Source organism: Elgaria multicarinata, chromosome 18, assembly GCF_023053635.1.
Source record: "Elgaria multicarinata webbii isolate HBS135686 ecotype San Diego chromosome 18, rElgMul1.1.pri, whole genome shotgun sequence".
Taxonomy (NCBI): Eukaryota; Metazoa; Chordata; class Lepidosauria; order Squamata; family Anguidae; genus Elgaria; species Elgaria multicarinata.
In genome coordinates this window covers 9,705,211-9,725,428 of record NC_086188.1, presented here as the reverse complement: position 1 = coordinate 9,725,428, position 20,218 = coordinate 9,705,211, and the positions used below count along the sequence as shown (strand labels likewise).

General features: G+C 40.8%; 1 protein-coding gene across 13 annotated transcripts in view; it reads right to left on the bottom strand.

Annotated features, from left to right (window-relative positions):
• Nucleotides 1–20,218, bottom strand: part of FBRSL1 (fibrosin like 1) — a 721,580-nt gene that overhangs the window by 245,544 nt on the left and 455,818 nt on the right. For all 13 annotated transcript variants that reach the window (XM_063144094.1, XM_063144088.1, XM_063144096.1 and 10 more), the window contains exon 5: nt 5,268–5,297. In XM_063144094.1, coding sequence (XP_063000164.1) covers nt 5,268–5,297 — 30 coding nt within the window. The remainder of the gene's footprint in view (nt 1–5,267; nt 5,298–20,218) is intronic.

The following is a 20,218-nucleotide window of genomic DNA, read 5'->3' as shown; positions in this document are numbered from 1 at the left end:
ACAATAAGAGGAACTGTTGATGGTTTATATTACTCTATTATGTTAATGTTCACTAAAGTATGCCATAAGCTCTCTCATTACATGTGTATAAACCAATTCTCTGTGGTGTTATTCCTGTGCTAAATGCTATAACTACATAAATCTTGAATTAATGGAGACTTTATAGTTCCTGAAAATGAAGGGTAATTGCTATCTGTTAATGCTGTTGTAGCTAGTAAAGGAAGTATATATTTTCAGTAGCAATGTTTATGGGCCGTCAGAGTAATGCCACCACCACTGCTGCTCACTGTGGAAGACAGTCTAATATATATTGGGGTCCCTGTCTTTTTCTGCCTCTAAAGAAACAAACCAAATGTAAAAGGAAAGATCCTACAGTTCAAACTATTCAGCACAGTGGTAGCAGGCATCATAGTCCATAGCCTTCAAGAAACACAAGATAAAACAAAAATACACCCAGGATTTTGTTACCGACCTTGTGAATATTAACTCTGTGAGGATACTAGGAGTCTCTCAAAAGCAAGAATGCCCAGCTGTTTTCCCCCTCTGTTATTCCTTCCCCCCTTAAATAAAAAAAATGGGGGGATGGCATTTAAGTGTACATCTGTGAAGGAGATTTGACACTGATGGTCAGGTGGAGTAAAACCTTAGTACTGTAATTATGAGTCCATTATCTGATCCTGGCTAGTATTCCAAGGTACCATGAATGCTTGTGGACTCATCCACCCCAGATTTTATTATTCTGGACTAAGAAAAGACAGGAGGCACTCTGAGGAGAAGTAGAATCGTGCAATGGGTTGACTGTGATGTGTAATGGGCCCTGAGACATCAAGTATCTCCAAGCCTGCATTGGCCTTCTTTTGTAAACATCGAGTTTCGGTCTCACAGATGTTATTTTTCTATGGTCCCCATGTACAAAGAAAGCACAGCATGTGGCCTAGGGCAGGCACACCTGATGTGACACATTAGTAACACCTGCCAACACATGCCTGCATCCAGGAATTGAGGCTAAAGCTCAGCAGAAACGCTAGATGCACTAGGAAGACAGTTCCTTCGCCTTTGGTGTACAGTGATGCAAGGGATGCATTTGTCTTGGCTGCCATGAAATATAGTCCTGTTTAGAGGCAGAGATCTACTTAATGAAACTGATGCCTCGCTTCATGTCTTTACAGATCAAGGAAGAAATACGGAGAAAAGACACAGAGGCGTGCTCCCCCTCCCTCTCTCTTTCTCTCTTTCTCTCTTTTTGCAAAGGCTCAATGTGGTTAGTACATAAGTTGAAAGGAAGTATGACAACCTCTCTTTCTCTCCCTTGGTCTCTCTCTCAAATATTATTTGTACAGAGAGATATAATATTCTTCCCTTTGCTGAGACGGACAGTTAGGTTACTAGCCCTGTGCAATGCAGCTTCCTCTGAAGGTAACCTCAGATCCCGCATTCTGAAAGCTAATCAATGTTGTTCAGATTTCAATTTCTTCACTACAAGGTGAAGTCAAACCTAATCTAACAAACGTCAGTCTCAAATGTAATGCTGCTAGCCGTGCCTACCCAGTGTAATTTAGATAATCATTAATAGCATAGCTGTATACTAAAACTACATGTCACTTACAACTTCATCTGAGCATTGACTGGCAGATCTTTTAAGTAGTTTTTCTAAATGATTGCTTTTTTGCCTTCTTTGATTGGGCAAATGCGAGAAATACTGTGATTCCCGCGTCAGAAATAATACGAGGGAATTGAGTTCCACCATGTTCGCCCGTGTAATGCCGCCCTCTGATAACATGAGTCTAGACAGGGCAGATAGAAATCTGAAATATACAGTGTGAAGAACAATATGGAGAGACATAAAAACAGAGGAAGCATTTCACTGAACAAACTTTAACTCCACCAGATCAGCCACTTGTGTGGCACACCAAATCTTGCTGTCTTTTGCCATGACTGCCAAGCATCCACGAAGGTATTTGGCAGACACCAACATTTATCATTTAAATGACAGGTTAAGACCATTTCATTCTCCATGGCTTTTAATGGGTGACTAATGCTGGATGCTGTTTATTTAGACTTCATCTCTTGTTGCTGCTGCTGTGTAAAACAAATTTCTTATTATGTTTTTATTGCATTACACGGAACTTTTATTTATTTTAAGCACCTCAATACTGCATTTCTATTTGTTTTAAGCATTTCTATACTGGCCTTCAACCAATGGCTTCCAGAAGAGTTCACAGTAGAATTACACAATGAAGTTAAGACAGCCTAAATAAAAAAAGCACAAACAATGAAAGCCGATGTATTAAAAGCAGTGCATTAAAGAGCCAAAACTCAAATCTGGTGCGTTTTGCCTCATATGTTAAAGATAGTAAAGTGGGCTCCAGGTGAAGTTCTCTATTGAGAGAGTTCCACTAATGGGGTGCTATCACTGAGGAGGCCCTGTCTCCGGATGGCATCTACCTTGCTTGAAATGGCAGGGGGAATCTGGGGGAGAGCCTCATTTGATGATCTCAACACACAGGCAGATTAAGATAGGAAGCAAGACCCCAAACTGCAGTGGCCTTTACTGACAACCTTGTAGGATATGTTAAAAGAAAAGTGATATATAATTAAAATAAATAAAGGAAAGGAAAAACAAACAAGGGGAGAGTTCAGGCACCATTGCTGGGAAGTGGTGATGGTGGGGTTTTTTGTGCCCACTCCAGACATTGGACATCCTAATAGTTTAATTGATACAATAACATAAGAACATACAAACATAAGAAGAGCTCTGCTGGATCAGACTGAGTGTCCATCTAGTCCAGCACTCTGTTCACACAGTAGCCAACCAGCTGTGGACCAGGGATCAACAAAGCAGGATATGGTGTAACCCTTCACACAGGTGTAGCATGATTACACCTGCACCAGGTGAACAGGGGTCCACCAGCACCCCTTCCTGCTTTGCTGAGCATTAGAGGCAGCAATCCTTTTGACTTGATTATGAAGCCCAAAATATAAAATAAATACCAGCACATGCTACAGAACAGGGCATTGCTGCTTAATGCAGCCTTCGTTCTCACGGCTTGTGTGTCAAAACACAGTTCTGGTTTTATTGGGGGCAAATTTACACATTCAACAAGACTTTTAAGAGAAGGCAGTGGAAGGCTGAATGGCAAGGCACACTTTTCTGATTTTAACAGATGTGGGGATGAAGATCTGCTTTATTAGAGTAGGCTTTCTGCATATCTTCTTGAATTTGTGGTGCGATTACCTCCTGTGGTTTCAGCAAACGTCAAGTTGAATTGTTTTTTGTTTTTGTATTTATAAATCTAGAAGCCAAACAGCAACCTAAAACTAAATTTGGAAATTTCCACATTCTCTCTTCCGTCATCATTTGTATTTCAAAACATTGATACCTCTACCTTTACTACTGCTTAACTTTGTTGCAGACAACTTATACAGGATTCAGGATTCCACAGAGCTTTCGCCATCACGCATTCAAAATGATGTCTGTAGCACCGGCAACAAGTAAGATGGGGCATGGTCCATGGAAAATTAAGAATTCTTAAATCACACTGAAATCAATGGGTTTAAAATGCTTTTAACTATGTGTTTAAGCACCACTAACAACAACAACAAAATCACCTGGAATTTGAATCAGCCCAACTTTCTCTGGAATGCACTCAATTTATTTAAGAATATGAACCAGCACTCAAAAGAACCGTGGAATTTGCAGGCAGCCCATCCTTGGCTTAACCAAAAAAACAACAACAACTTACACAAGGTGATACTAACATGTATTTATTTATTTACAATATTTTTCACCCTTTCTTAAAGTGTGAGAGATCTATTACAGCATAACCTTTCTTCCTCTCATATACTTGAGAAGTGAATGCTGAAACTTCTATGAAGTATCAGGGATAAACGGAGCCATGAAAAAGCCCTGTGGAGTTTTACCTCCAACTGTACCTGTACTGGTACACACACAAGAATGCAGGGGTGTTGTACCTCTTTTATCCCGAGGGCTAAATTCAATTCTGGAGAAGCTCTCGGGGGCCATATTCTAGTGGCGGGTGAAGCCAAAGGCAAAATTAGGTGGACCAAATTACCAGCATGCTTTAGTTTAAAGTTCTTACTCCCAGTAACAAAGCTTTAGAGGCATTTCAAACTTTTAGAATGGGGAAAAGTCAGGGAATCAGGGCACAAAAGTCAGGGAGCTCACAAATGATTGGCAGTTGGGCGAATGGGGATGGGGCCAGGGGATCCCCAGAGGGTTGGATTTGGCTCAAGGAGTGAGATGCCACACCCCTGCACTAACATACTGCTTACACATCAGTACTACAGCCTGAGATGCTACTGAATATAACATACTGTTTGGGTTCAGTTACACATCACACACAACCAATCCACATGGGTTCCACAACAAAGGACAATAGCTATTCAGGGAACAATTGCATTGGGGTCTGAACTGGATCCACAGTAATGTCAGCTAGGGCCCATCTGAAGACAGAACCAAAGACTGATATCTGATGAACTTGAAGGTTATGTACAAACCATACAATTTTATTTTAATACAATCTTAGCCTGTAGTTCACAATGCAATATAGCGATCAGTCCCATTACACTCAGTGGGAGTGCTTTAGAGTTAAGTGGTGTTAATTAAGCTTGCCTCTTCCATAGGGGAAGGGTTTGTATGCTAGTGGAGGTCACTGGGTTAAAACAAGAATCCATACATGCATCTCCCTCCATCGCAAACATCTGACTGTAATCTCCCAATGACTAATGTGTGTATCAAGCAAAAAGGTCAGAAAAATCATTGCTGCATGATAGATATGTATGCACAAAGCCAAAATATACCCTGACAGTTACAGCATCATCTGCAAAGATAGGTTACCGGTTGTCCATCTTCTAAGCCCATTACAAAACTGACAGGTTCAAAAGTCATTATAAATAAAATATTGCCTTTCAAGCAGTTACTGAGCGAAGTCTCTCTCCAAAATAAGATGATAGGAGCACTAGCATAGTACTTGAGTACTCCTCTGATCAGGGCACATTAATCAAGAGATGGATCACGGTAGCAACAGCAAGTCCTGTTGTGTTTATGTGCAAAGCTAAGTCCAAGGTGAAAGACATCTCGTGTAGCTTAACCAAATCATTTAAGGTCCAGCAATTAATACTTCTAAAACACGATATCAAAGCAGATGGAAAATATTATTTCATTTTGTGTTTCCTCTTACTTTTCAAGCTTTGGGAGGCCAGAAGATTAAAAAAAGAAAGAAAAAGGAATGGATGTTTGGCCTTACCTTATCATCAATGTCACTCTCGCTGTCACACTGTAGATTAAAAAGAAAGAGAAAGACTCAGTTATAAATAGGTGCAGAAATTGCACACATATGTTATACAATATATCTCAAAACTTTATCAGCATTGAGGGCTTCACAGAAGGAACTACAACAACATAAACATTTATTTGCATGCAGTTTGTGTTAGTGGATCTCCAGCATGATCTGCATATTCAAGAAGAAGACCTGCTGAAGATGGATCAGCATGGCTTCAGACAAATGCAAACCTAGCCTAACCAAGCATTGAAAGTATTTTCAAGCATATAGATAGTGTTGATCCAGTAGATAGATATTAACTGCACTGACTTTTGGGAAGGATAGGATATAAATTTATCAATGAACTATTATATTTTATAAATATTTGGGATGCAAAAATAGAAAGACAGAGAACACGAATGATTAGAAAAAACACATATTTAAAATTTGGTTGATTACATTTCTATCCTGCTTTCCCTCCAAGAAGATATTCCTAGACAGTCTCCCATCTTGTCACTAGCCAAGCCCAGACCTGCTTAGCTTAAGCAACATAACTTAAGTATCTCCTTCAGACAGTTCGTCTGAGCCCAGCTAACTGCTTGGATTCTCTTTACTCTGTGGGAAGGAGCTACATTCCTTGATTTAAACTGAAATTGCTTTCATGCAGTTAAAATCTTACATTAAAGTTCTGAAAATATTTCTAGATGAAAAAAGTTATGAAGTCAAGGAGGAGTTAGGAAAAGTGTACTTAAGTAGTTTTTTATATTGAACACACTTGCTGACTTTGAAAATGAAATGTTTCTGTTTTCAGGTGTACATATTGGCAGGATAATGACACCTTGGGAATGTTTAGGGATGCATAGATCTCACTAGCTGGCGATAAGAAAGTATTACCATTGCAAAATAAAAATGAAGCTATTTGGTCCCTCTGTATGGATAGAAAATGACCTCCAAACAGCAGGGGGTCCTACATTAAACAGGGAATCATATCTTCTCTGAAGAATGCATTGCAGCACTTGTTGTCAGATGCCCACTGAGGGCTGTTTCTCAAGTTACAATTTTTTAAACAGAGATAAGGAGTTGATATGGATTTTGCACCATCAAAGCACTAGCAACTTGTGGCAAAGAGACCTGATCTTTCACAATTATACTGGTTCTTTTCTGAGTACTATTCTAGATGCCTAATTCCATCAAAAGGGACCGAAAGACTGTCAATTTCTGAGTAAAACCTACCAGTGGTTATCTGTGTCAGTTTCACTCTTTGTACTTCCAGAGTCATCTGAAGGCATGTTTTTGCAGTGAACTAGCATGCAGACTGTTAACTATTCTTATGATCAGTGTTGATTAATAAAAAAATCTGGAGCATCCCTTACTGCGATTAAAAGGAAGGAAATTTGTGGTACTGTCTAAGAGCATCCATGTATACGTAATAAATGTAATAAATAAATAATATGTATATCTTGTAATGCAAGTAACACTAACAGGGATTTGATCAGCTCCCAAATTAAGTAGTTGAATTCTGTGCTGTTTGGAGATTACAGTTTAGTGCAGGAGTAATTAGTCCTGAGTTTCCTTTGGTGTGAAGCTATCCCAGAACCCAGGGGTGGGTGATTTATCGCCCCCCAGATGTTTTGGCCTACAATTCCCAGCATCCTTTGCCATTAGTTATGGTGGGAGTTGTAGGCCAAAACATCTGGAATATCACAAGCTGCCCACCCCTCCCATAATCCTTAGAAGGTTTCACTTCTTCCTCTTTTTAGGACACTCTAAACATGAATTCCTTGTCAAGCGAATAGAACAAATTATTGTCTTCCACCACCACCACCTTCAAATGGACATCTCAGTTTAAAGACATTGTGGTGACACTCACAAGTGTGGCCTTTCACATTAAACACGCATCTAAAACAGGACACATAAGAATTCTTCAGGTGTCAGCAACTTTTCCATTATATATAAATAGCTGTTCTTATTTATGCAGAAAGAGGAAAACACTCTAACAACTTCCCAGAAAAAAATTAAAGATATATAGATATACTTCTTGGCATAGATGCAGCTTATCTACAGGTAGCAAACGTCAAAGAATTTTATAGGATTTGTGATTTTCCAAAAGGTAGTGAGTAAAACAAACAAACAAAAAATGACTGCACAAATTTGGGGAGGTTTTTAATGAATTTTCATCAAGTATGAAACGGGAAGTTTTCAATACCAGCAAACAGAAATTTCCCAAGATCCATCTCAAAAAATTAAAAAAGAAAAGGTAATCCTTTTTTCAAAACAAGGGAAGCAAAATTGCCAGTTCAGTTTTAACTATAATTTTTAGTTAAGGTTATAGATAAGGGATTACATTTCTATCTTAAAGGTAAGCATTTGCTAGAGTGTACTGAAGTCACCACTGCCAACCAGCCTGGATCAACTTGGTGGGGCTGATGCAACAGCTACTCAGCCTCTCAATACCATGCTCCTCTCAGCCATTCCATTTGCAGGATGTGTCAGGCATTCCATTTGGGGTAATTCAAGACGGCAGTCGGCAGCGACAGAGCAGAGCCAAGCACTAGCTCAGCTCCCATTCAAAAGTGCTGCTGCCTCCTCAGAAACATTTTAGAAGGAGAGAGGTGACAGTGGAAATGGTGGTAGAGATGGCAACAGCAAGTGGGTGAAATGGAGAAGGTGGCTGTGGGTGAGGAGGAGATGGAGAACACCAGCAACAAGTAGGGAAGGAAGGGGTGGGGGGCTGATGACTGCCACTAGCCCTGCCTGCCAAGTTCTGATTTGGCGAATCAGCTTCTTCATTTGCACTCAGAAGTGCATTTGGCCATTTCTAAATGAAGAAGCAGGACCATCAAAAATAATTTTTAAAGAGGCAAAGTTTTTCTGGTTTTAGTCATGCAACAAGTTAACACACACAAGGCTTTCCCTACAGAATGTCAACCATGGAGGAATTTAAAAGGTGGGGGTGGGGAGAAGAGAAAGCTCTCTACATCTTCACCTCCCACGCTGCTGTTGTCAATGGGACAAAAGCTCTTGTCAAAATACACAGTTAAAGAAATGTGAGGAATGGCAACCGTTGACAGCTATGGGGGCTCATTGAAAGACAAAAGCCTCAATTACCTGAATTTTCCTACAGCCCTGTTAACACTACTGGTCTATAAGTAAATCTGTAAACAGCCTATTGTGTTGTGTTCATAAAGGCTTGTAAAGGGATTACTGGCAGAGTTGTGCCAATTGCCTCTTAATTCCGCCAAGAATGTTTGCAAAGCAGATCCTAATTGCCCCACATTTTTTTTGTAAAAACAGTTTGGGGGCACTGACAGGTTTAAGCCTGAAAGCTGCCAGGGGAAAGTAAGCTTAAAAAAGAAAAGAAATAAAATAAATCCCAAATAAACAAGAGTTTGTGGTGTTGGCTTCATCTGCCACCAACCACTGATATATCCCCCAGCATGCACTAGTAATGAGATTCTGCGAAGAGAGAAAGAGTTCTAGGCCATACTTTGGATTGAACCTTAGTTCAGAAGAGATTTGCAAATGAAGTGGTTCATCCCTTAGGTGCTTCCATAGGACTCTAGGAAGGGCTTTGAGATTCTCTTCTGTTAGTTGTGAGCATGTGCAAATGGTGTCAATGCAAGACCGAAACCTGAAGGGGGTCATTTTAAAATCAAATATACATTCAAGTCAATGTAAGTTTTCACATGATTTTTTTCATTGAGTTATATTTTAATTTGGATAATCACCTTTTAATCCTTGCGAGCATTGTTTATTTTTTGTAGTTAGGGGTGTTTTATTGATTCCATGGTTTGATTCATTTTAATCGTATTATGAATTATCCTGAGCTCTGTTATAGAGTGGTCTACAAATTTAATAAAATTAATTAAGTGGGTTTTGCAGTAGAAAATTACAGGCACATGAAATGTAAAATGCCAAGTGGGAAAACAGCTTCAATTTTAGGGTTAACGTTTTGGTTGCTCCACTCATCATAGTTCCCAAGCGTCTTTGATAATCAAGAATGTCCTTGATTTGAACCTAATTTTAAGCTGTCTCTAATTATTAAATGTTGCTGGGGGGTTTCCACTATGTTGTGCTGACCTTCTAGATGTACAGGCAATTGTGTCTAAGAAAATGTCTATAGGAGCAAAACGTAAGCCAGTTTGAAACTGTTTGAAGTCTCATACTGCCCAGTCCAAGGAGTACCTAAGGATTTGCTAATTATTTATTAAGTTGGCATATTACTGAAGAATAACAAATATATCCCTCTAATAGTTAAAGTTTATCAACACTGGCTGGATTTACAGAAAAATGGCTACATGCTTGCTAGTGTTGATGCCAAGTAGACACAACCAATAGCTGTTTTTGCAAATGACAATAACAAAGCATACAAACTATATTTTGAGAGTTATCTGACTGTTATTTTGACAGGCGAAGGGCTGTGTTTGAACCCTGGATAGATTTGACTTAAATGGTCAATCCCTTCCACATCACAAAATCCCCTGCAAAGTTACTATTGCAGTGAAATCAGATTGTGTATGGCCTTGAGGGTTGGAGGCAAATCCTCACCATGTTATGGCCCCTCAGATGCCAACTAAGGGTTACAGAAGTATAAGGTTTTAATATGTATGCCTAAAATATAAGCATATTAAATATAATATTTAAGTAGAAGCATCTTGGAACTACCTGAAAGACTGGCACCCAAACTGCCTCTTAATTGGAGATCATTCAAATGGAGCTGTGGTTTCTCAGAGGGTGGGGGGAAATGAAAGCAGGGCAGACTACACCTGTGCATTTGTAGCTCATGATGTGCTGAGCAATGCCTACAGCAGCAAGCAACAGCTAATGGACATTATGGAGTCAGAAGACAAGTCTACAGGCGGTGGGGGAGAGTCCCTAAAACCCACAACCATTACTCAAAGTCAGAGCTTAAATGAACCTCTGACTACTGGAACAGGTAATCATGATACCCCTTGAGTTGGAAAGATCTTAAATGTCGAAAGATCCTCCAAGCACCAATCGTTCAGTGGTTTTCTGGCTTTTGTGCAGTTCCCCCCACCCAGTTCTAAAAGCCAGTGTGGTGTCGTAGTTCAAGTGTTGGACTGGGTGTCAGGAGAGCCGGGTTCTAGTCCCCACTTGGCCATGGAAACTCACTGGGTGTCTTTGGGCCAGTCACAGACTCTCAGCCCAACCTACCTCACAGGGTGGTGGTTGTTGTGAGGATAAATTTGGAGAGGAGGAGAATGATTATGTACTCTGCCTTGGGTTCCTTGGAGGAAAAAAGGCGGGATATAAAGAAAACAGAGGCATATTTTTCTTCAGGAGCTACAACTGAACTGCCTACGAACTACGAATGGCTTGGTCATGGCTTGGTGCATTTTGTGGTCCATTTTGTTTCATTTTGTTTCTGAAAACAAAATGAAACATCAGACTCAAACCTGCACAGAATCTCTTCCCAGATGTGTGTGGGTAAGGCTTAATTTGTACCAAAGTGCAGCCATGAGACAGTAACAACAATGAAGAATGGGTTTGTAACATGTACAGAGTCCCAGCTCCCACAAATCTGGAATTAGGTGATTGATCTTCTGCTGCAGAAGGAAACTGCCTTATTCCTTAGACTGAGTGGTGTGGTTTTTTATGGTCTCCAGCAGAGGTGTTTCCCATTGCTGACTCCCTGATAATTTTAATTGGAGATAGAAACCAAAACCTTCTTTTTATAAAGCACGAGTTATTCTACAGTCCCTTCACAACATTCAGGCAGGTTTGAGCGGTACACCTCTCCTTTTTGCAAACGAAGCAATGTGCATGAGGGCTAGTTGCGTTTTTTGTGAGGGAAAGGCACGTTGCATTTTCTCAGAAAACATTTTCTACAGTTGAAGGGTTTGGGACTAATCTGGTTTTGAGGCCTAGAAATCACTTCTGGACAATAATTTGCTGGTGGCACTGTTGGTGTGGGCTTGGTGTAAATGAGGTTCTGTGTTTACAGGGTGTGTTGTGTATGTCCCCCCCCCCCATCGCCGCCCTCTTTCAGGTTTGTCACCATACTAAAGTCCACAGGGTGTTGCTTAAAAAGATGCGAAGAGGGAGCTTTATCATGAGCCAAGCTGACAGAAAAGCCTGCTAATGGGACTTGAGGCTTACGCACAAAAGAGAAACTGCCAAAACATTAAGCTACCGCCAAGTGTCGGAGGGGGTACTGATTTATTGCAGCAATTTTGCCACTGTGTCCTTTATAAGGTCCCTTGAGTCTGATCCTGCTGGCAAGAAACTGTGAGCTGTTGCAGCTCAGGGAGAAGCACAGAAACTGGCCAAGAGGTTCCGGGCGGGGGAGAGAAAAGAAGATAGAAAGGAAGGGGGAAAAGGGGGGAGGAAATCGAATGTTGACTTGAACTTGCCCTAGGCAGGAGAGAGTCCTCTTAGCTCCACTAGCTCTTTGACAGCTTGATGAAATGAGTCCAGGGCCTCCCTGTGGCTAGACCAGCTCAGGCAACTGAATGCTGAGGGGGGCAGAGGGTTGTGGGGGGGGGAGTAGAGCTGTAAGAAACAGACTGAGCCTCGGGGCAGCAATTTCCTTCTCTCCCCCCAATTTTTGTCTTTTCTCAGCATTTGGCTGAGAGAGGGAGGTCATAAGCACTACACATGTACACACTGAGCTCCCACCCCCGGCCCACCCTTCTCTGTCTCTCCCCATCTTTCTCTCTCTGCACAGGGGAAGCACAGCAAGGAGAGAGTCTTAATGGTGGCAACCGAGGAGGATAGCCCCGAGCACTATAACTAATTTTGAGGGGCAATGATGCATCATACGGTTGGGGGAGGCTGGTCTGAGGGGGGCCCCTGTGGTGGAAGCCATTTTGTTAAGTGACCAACAGCTGTCATCTGCAAGCTCAGCAAGGGAAGTGTTTGTGCGCTTATGTGATGAAAATGAGGTTGTCTCCGCACGTTAATCCTTCAGTCTGCCTCAGTTTTAACAACAAAAGGGCCCCGGCATTACCTCAGGAACTGGCTTCTTGGATTCTGTAATTCTCCCCTTCCTCCCTCCTAGACCCTAAACCTGCCTACTTGTAATAGGCTATGCTACCTCTGCGGCTCAAGGAGCCAATTTTTTTTAAAAAAAACTATTTAAAAGTCTCTTTTCATTCCACAAAAAGCGAGTTGATCTGCTATAGCTCGGGGTCAATTCCCAAAGGACAGCTGTATTCCCCAATCCCCCTCCAACCCCTTTTTCTCTTCTCTTTTCCTTAGTCTTCATAAATTAATCAGGAATGCCCTGACTAAGTCATTTCATGCTGTACAACATAAAAGGAAGTCCCCTGATGCCTTAACCTAGGATCTATTAAAAGCAGAAAGAGGAGGGAGGAAAATGAGGAGGAAAGAGGTGGTGTGAGGAGGGGGGGGGAGGGAAAGCAACAGAGGGGGGGGGGGGAAACACTCAACCTTTTTGATTTTTTGTTAGGATAAAAGCTGGAGGACTTTGTTACAAATTCTAGCCTACATCAAAACACCTTAAATAATTCAAAGAACATGTTTAAAGGGAAGAAAACTGAATGTTGCTCTGATTTTCAGTTGCTGCAAACGCAGAATATTACCCCAAACAGCACAGCCTGTTAAGGGAGGCGGGGGGGGGGGTGAGCGCAAAGGGAGCAGCCTTGAGCATTTCAGTTCTTTAGAAAAATGTCAGAACCTGTAAAAATCATAATTTCCAGTGACTGTTTTTTTTTCCTTGGGTGTGTGTGTGTGCATGTGCGCGCGCGTGTGCATGATATAAACTCAGTGAGACTGAAATGTAGGTTTCTGACAAGCTGTTAACAAGACAACTTTCGAAATCTGTCTGGAGCTCTCTGGGAGATGAGCTGCCATTTCACTGCTCTGAAGAAGTTCATGACATGACAAGCAAAAATCAGGGAACAGAGACCTAAAAACCATGGTGTAATTTTCATTTGCTTCTGTCGTGAAAGAATTCAGGCAGAAATATTAGGAGGCTGAACAACTTTTTTTTAAAAAAAGTGGGGTGGGGGTGAGGGGAGAGAGTGAAATCCAAGAACTTGAAAATCATGGCTTGCATTTGGCAAGAATTTTGACAAGCACCCACCAACTGAGAAAGCTAGTGCCATCTCTATTTTGCAAGATGAGTGTCAGCTTTTTGGTAAACTGTAGGCCTGTACCCTCAAGAGCTTTAATAAAAATAATATTGGGAGGAATGAAATGGGAGGGATCTGATTCTAACTCAATTGAAAATTTAAGGTTCACGTGACACCAACGACAGGTGGTTTTGCCATTCTCCAAAGACCTAAAAAACCCAAATGTTAGAAAGTCTGTGGATTCGATAATGGATGGATGAATAGAGATATATAGAAGATAGAGAGAGAAACAGAGAAATATAGCAGAGGTGACCAAACTGTGGTTGATGAGCCATACAGAGCTCCTGGGAAATTTAGGAAAATGAATAAAAAGCAGAATGAAATGAAGCAGCCCTTAGTGTACATTTGGGGCACAAGCCTTCCTAACTTGCCAGTTTCCCAGGCCTCACTCATGTTATCAAAAACACGTGCATATTATTGGAGTGCCATCTGTTAATTCAAATGAGTGAAATCTTACAAGATGAAATGGGCCCAGGAGTGCAGTGCATGTACGGGAAGAGGAAATAGGTAGATGACCATGCTGGGTCAAGTCATTTTGCAGTATGAAGGAAAGCCCAAATGTCTTTCCCTATCTGAATCGGAGCCCACATACCGACTGCTAGGGACCCTTGGTCTGATCCAGCATGACTCTTATGTTCTACACCTAGTACATTCATGGCTAAATTGGAGATCTTAACCATGGGCTCATAATCACGATGCTCTTAACCATGTTGCACAAGGTCCTGCATTAAATTTCAGTAACAGTGTGAATTTCAGTTATTTGAACTGAATGTAACTGTTCAAAGCAAAATAACAAAGGGCATTAATGGCGAAGTCCAAAACAGAATGCTTAAAGAAAGACCCCAAAGGGGAATCTGTAAATCAATCCAAAGAGGAAGCCTCTGGAACCTTCATACTGTTACATTCATAGCTATATTTAAATGTAAACACTACAGAACTTGCTGCACAGCGTTATTCTCTAGTAACTGTGCTATAACTCTTCATTTCCAATTTCTTTCTGCAATCAAGGAGTACATCAGGAGCAAATCGAAAGGGAAAGCCCCAAGACAATTAGATGTTCATGGTTGTCTTCTATTTCACCTTGGGATATATAACCATATAAAACAAGAGTATAGTAATTACCTTGGACAGTAAGAAAGTGGATGCAGAAGTGGGTGGTGTTCTGAATTTACTGCCTAGGGGCACAGTGGACTGAGAGGACTAGCAAGCTAAGATGTATTGAGTAAGCAAGTTATTCAATGGAGAAGGAGGAACATTATTTCATATCATTGTGTTGGAGGCCTACCTTCTTTGTGAGTTAGAATTCCATCTCAGGTTGTACACAAAAATGCTGATTGGCCAGCCTTCCTATTAATTAAGAAGCAATCTCTTCTCCCTCTTCTCAAAACACTCACTCCTGCATCCACTCCCATTCACAAATATGTCTGCATGCTTCCTAAAAGGGTACTGGCTAACACCTGACAGCAAAACAAACCACTGAATCTTTACACCATTCCCCCTTCTGCCATTACTTTTTCATTCATGCAGCAGAAATATAATTCAAGGTGGACCAATTTGTTAGCTCAGCAGCTTAATGAAAATCCGTCACAATTATAACAACAAGCCCATTTCTCCATCCCACCCTCACTTTTCAGAAGCAGAGATTTAAAAGAATAAGCTGCTCTTGAAAACATGACTTTTTTTCTCTCTAACCAAAAGGGGGGAAAATCTTTCCTAGCAACAGCAATTATGATACTTTCATGTCAAATGAATTATATTACTGAAAATAAATCTTTCTAAGATGCACAAGAGGGTTATCTGGCTCCAGTCAGACTTATGCATTACTGGTTTTATATGTTGTACTCTAGTTGATTAATATAGGTAATCAAATTATATAGCCTTCCACTGTGCTCTCAAATTCAAGGCTATAATGTTTTCAATGACAAAGTTCATAGAGTTGTATAAAAATGTACGTCGTGCTGTACCAGCCCTTTATTGCTGTAGTAAAACACCATTTTCAATTTAGTAATAAGTGATATAAAACAGAGTGTCTTGATTGGCAGGGTTGTATTCATTATATGGGACATGAAGGCAAGGTGGTAAGGTTACTGACGTGAGGCCATCAACATTTGGAACAAAATTATAGAGCCTACCATTCCATCTCCTGCATGTTGAGGAAATGTGGGGAACAAAAGCTGGGTAAAAAAGCAGAAGTGGATTAAGAACCCCCTCTTCCTTAAAAATTGGCAAGTTTACAAATATGGTTCCTACTGTCAGAAGATGACCAAACTAGAACCAGGAAGCCATGGATCTTTGTACTCTTGCCCCTTGTGGTAAGATGGTTCGGAGGACTCCAAAGGGTCAAGAGGCAGTGAGTAAAAGGTTCCTAGGCTCCAGAGTGATTCTGCTTAGCCAGGCTGGTCTTTGTCTCCTCTTGATGAGGAAGAACTTCCTGTTCTGGGTGGAACTTTGCCAGACATCAGTGGAATTCCTGGCTCTGATTTCCAGCTGTTGCTTGGTGGCTGCTAGCTCTGACACCAGCTCAACTAAAAGTTATTCCCATAGGGAAAATGAAGGTTTAAGGGTTTAACCTAGGAGTGGGCAACACATCCTTGTGAGTTGGTACGATGGCAGCCAAAAGTTGGCAGATTGGTAAATTGGTCCTTTTTAAGCTTTTGTAAGGGCTGCTAATTTTATAGTTGCCGATTTCTTTTCCAGCATTGCACCACTGAATTCAATGGCAGGAGTGTGATCTATCTTGGGGGTAGGGGGGAAGAGTCAGACCCCACCCCTACCAAAAGTTGCCCACACCTTGTTTATTCTGAGCTAGGAATCAACTCCGATCCTATTCTCACTGTCCATGTTCTGCCATGGGATATGTAGAATGCTCAGCTACTATTGAATAACCTATATACATTTGTTACTGGTAGCATGAATTCTGGGCTAGAAGGAACAGTTTTCAGGCAGAATTGAGCCCTGGAATGCTTGTTTTTAGAAATGAAACATTAGAAGGTAATTTTCCATAGTGGTATTAAGAAAATGGTGGATGAATTATTGGGAAGAGAGCTGCTTTCCCTCTTTCTAGATAACACTTGGGAAATAATTCCTGCATTAATTCTGAATGGCTCTTCAGAGTCTGCTATTAAGTACTGAACATGGACAAGTAATTTATTTTCTCCTTCACCTATTAAGATCACTACAGAATGATGTCTCTATGCAAAAAATACCTAATTGGGTATGAAGAATTAGAGTGCTACTTCAAACACTCAAATACCCAGTTCACACAATCAAAATAGTGGCGTCTGCATAACTCATGGTTTGTTGTTGGGTTATGTGAAGGTTGTTTAACCCTTGTGCAACCTCCACCATCCAGGTTTGCAAGACACACCAAGCTGCAGCCAGGAGCTGAATATTCAAAATGGCCATTCATTCATGCAAACTTGCTCAAATTGTGCCATTTCCAACACATGTGAATTTTCTCATCACTTGGTAACACAAATGAATGTGTGAACTAACTTCACTGAAAACATTTCTGTTTGCAATGATGAGAGTTGGTATGGAAGTTGAGTCTGCCGGCATTTGATTGTTCATTCAGACATGCAAGCCAACTACTGATGCTGAAGGAGAGGGCTATTGTCTTCAAGTCCTGCCTGTAGGCTTGCTTGAAGCATATGGTTGGATACAGTACGAAGAAGGAAGATGCTGGACTAGATGGACTTCTGTTCTACTGGGTTGCTATGGACAACCTCAGACCCTGAGTTTTGAAGCTCACAGCTTAGGAGAGTGGCTGGGTGGTTCTTCCCATGTTCCTTTAGTTGTCAATTAAAATTAATCTTTCAGAAGTGCCTTCGTGCAGCTGACTGATATCTGGATGGAACTCAGCTGGAGAAAAGACTGCTCCAAAACAGGCTTCCACAGTACATCCATCTCTGCAGAATGGGTTCTTTCCACTAAATGTGTGGCAAATGGATGAACAAGGGATCTGCTGTCTGCATATGGAATGAATGAAATAAAGTGGCAAGTGGATTCTGAAAACATGTTAAGGGTTATTTGGATAAGGCTTCTCATTAAATCAGTATTCTCTCTCTACACACACACACACACACAGACACACACTATGTAAAGTGATATGTAATATTGTCAGGAACTAGTAATGTTTTCTCTGGCTTGTTTCCTTGGCAACTTGACCTTTCATAATGTTTCGAAAAGCAAAATAATAATAATAATATAGGAAACATATCCCTTCCAAATCATACCACAATAATCTTCTGATTAAAAGCATCACCAGAATGTGGCCTTGCCGCAAGATGGAGAATTAATGACTCTGTATTAAATGATCCACTGATGTTAAATCAAATTAAAGTAGCCTTGCAAGAATATTTAACGCTTAATGATAGGCTCTGTATCAGAGCAGGTTTAATCTAGGATGCAGCTATAGATGTCATGAGAAGGAATTAATCAGCATTGCTCCCACTAAAACAGAAATGCAAAATTGCTGAACAGAATGAATTAGAAACAGATTAGAGAACTAGGACTTAAACATAAAAGAAACTAAGCCGATGCCACCCTCAGAGAGCTAATTTGATATACAGGAGAACTTAATTTGCCTTTAACGGTGGAATCAGACTGTTTGATGTTATTAGAAGAGGAGACTACATTATGAAGCAGGAAAGAGGGGCAGATATTCCTTTGCCTTGTCAACTGAAATGAAAGCCCATCCAAAATACCAGACTGAAAATGAAGGGGGTGGGGGAGCCTAGATGAATATGCTTATTGCTGCCTAAGGAACTATGAGGGTATCTTGTGCCAAACTCTTCTAGAAACCGTGGGCTGCAGGAGGTACTATTCGCATAACACATCTTAGAGCATGCTTGCTGCAGCTTCACAAGTTAAAACCTTGCAGTGACAGATAACTCAGTATTAAGGGACTGGATATGTGAAAAGTTGATAAGATGCCTGAAGTGGTGAGGGAAAATGAAACCTGATTAGCTTCCAGTACATTCCAGATAATTTGCTAAAAATCTATTAGAGAAAGGGCTCTACATCTTCACAGTAAAGACATGGTATATATGGATAAAGGGAAGGGGGATGAAGAGCTAACCAGTGTCATACATGCACAGCTGAATTTTAGCCATTCCATACTCCTTGAACCTGCAACTATATATTAAACGCCTTGGAATTTAAAGAACCAGAAAACTGTCTCCACTGTACTGTTAATATTACTTATTAAAACCACCCCACCTTTTGCCCCCATATGAGGCACTCAAAGTTGCTCACAGACAAAAATACAAAATAATCAAGTTTGTATCCAAAATTACAACTCAAAACTCTAGAAAAGCTGAACAGCAGTTAAGGTCAATCACAACAACATTCAAAGAGCAACACATGCATGAAGAATAAAATATGGATGCAACCCTGTGGCTCAGTGGGTAGAGCTTCTGCTTTGCATGCAGAAGGTCCCAGGTTTGACACCTGGATCTCCAGGTAGGGCTGGAAAAAAATCCTACCTGAAATCCTGGAGAGCTGCTGCCAGTCAGTGTCGACAATACTGGGCTAAATAGACCAATGGTTGTTCAGTTTAAGGCAGCTTCCTATGTTCCTAAAATACCCAGAACTCCAGCTGTTTTGTTTAAAAAGTTGTATTTTATTTTGTTTATGGTTTTACTGTAGATGACCTTGAGCACTTCATTGAGCAATGGGGCAATTCAGAAATATTTCAGAAAAATGAATAAATAAGTCTTCAGTCTGCCATGGAATGCTACAAGAGAAAGAGCCAGACAAAAGCCCTATGGCAGGGCATTCCAAAAATCAGGGCACAGCTATTGAGAGGGTCCTATTCCCTCTAAACACACCTCTGGAATCCTAGGACATCTGTTATAATCAACTTAGGTACATATGAAAAGAGGAATTTTTTTTAAGTATTTCAAAATGTCAAAGAGAGGGGATGGGGATAATTTGATTAATCTCCCCCCCCCCCCGGTCCCCATCCCCCCCCCCACACAAGGACTATCATAGTGTTTCCAGAGCTCAGGCCATTAATGTGAAAGGTTGTAATGCACAGCACACAACAGAGAATATGCAAGCCGGTATAAAATTCAGTGTGATTAATATAAGATTAGCTAATGTTTGTATAAAGCTTTGAAGATGTAAAGTACTAATTAGAATTTCTAGATTAGCTCGGTTTATGCCCCAATGCAATCCAAATCAGTAAATAAAATGTGCCAAGATTTAAACACACACTGGCCCATAGATTAGGGCACCCAGGAGGCATTATGAAACACTTTAATTTTAAAGAGGATAAATAAAAATTAATATGAGAGAAACTGGAGTCAGAAACTGGCTTGGATAGACAGAGAAGATGAGGCCAATCATACTGAAGAAATCTGCAACTTTAGCCAACATCTGGAAGGGTCAACATCAAAGACTCCTTCAATTATGTGCAAACACAATTCAAGGTACTGGTTGTAACCTCAAAAGTCCTCTACGACCTGGGCCCAGCAGCTCTTAAGGAGTGCTCCTACCAGTAGGAGTTCACATAACCCTTAAGATTAGCTGGGCATGCCCTGCTAATATTATCGTCTTTGCGCTATGTATGATCTAGCAAGACATATAGGGAGGCATGACCAGAGGCAGCCTTGCAGTTCTGGAATTTGCTCCCAAGGGAGGCCTGCCAGAGTACAATTTTGCAGACTTTTCACAAGGGGCGAAAAAGGTTTCTGCATAAAAAAGCTTGAAGAGGAGTCAGGGTTAAGTAGTTCTGCAGTGAATGTTGTTTGTTACTGGTTATAAACATTCTCCCCTTTTCATTTTTATAGCCTTATTTTCTGTGTATACTTTGAA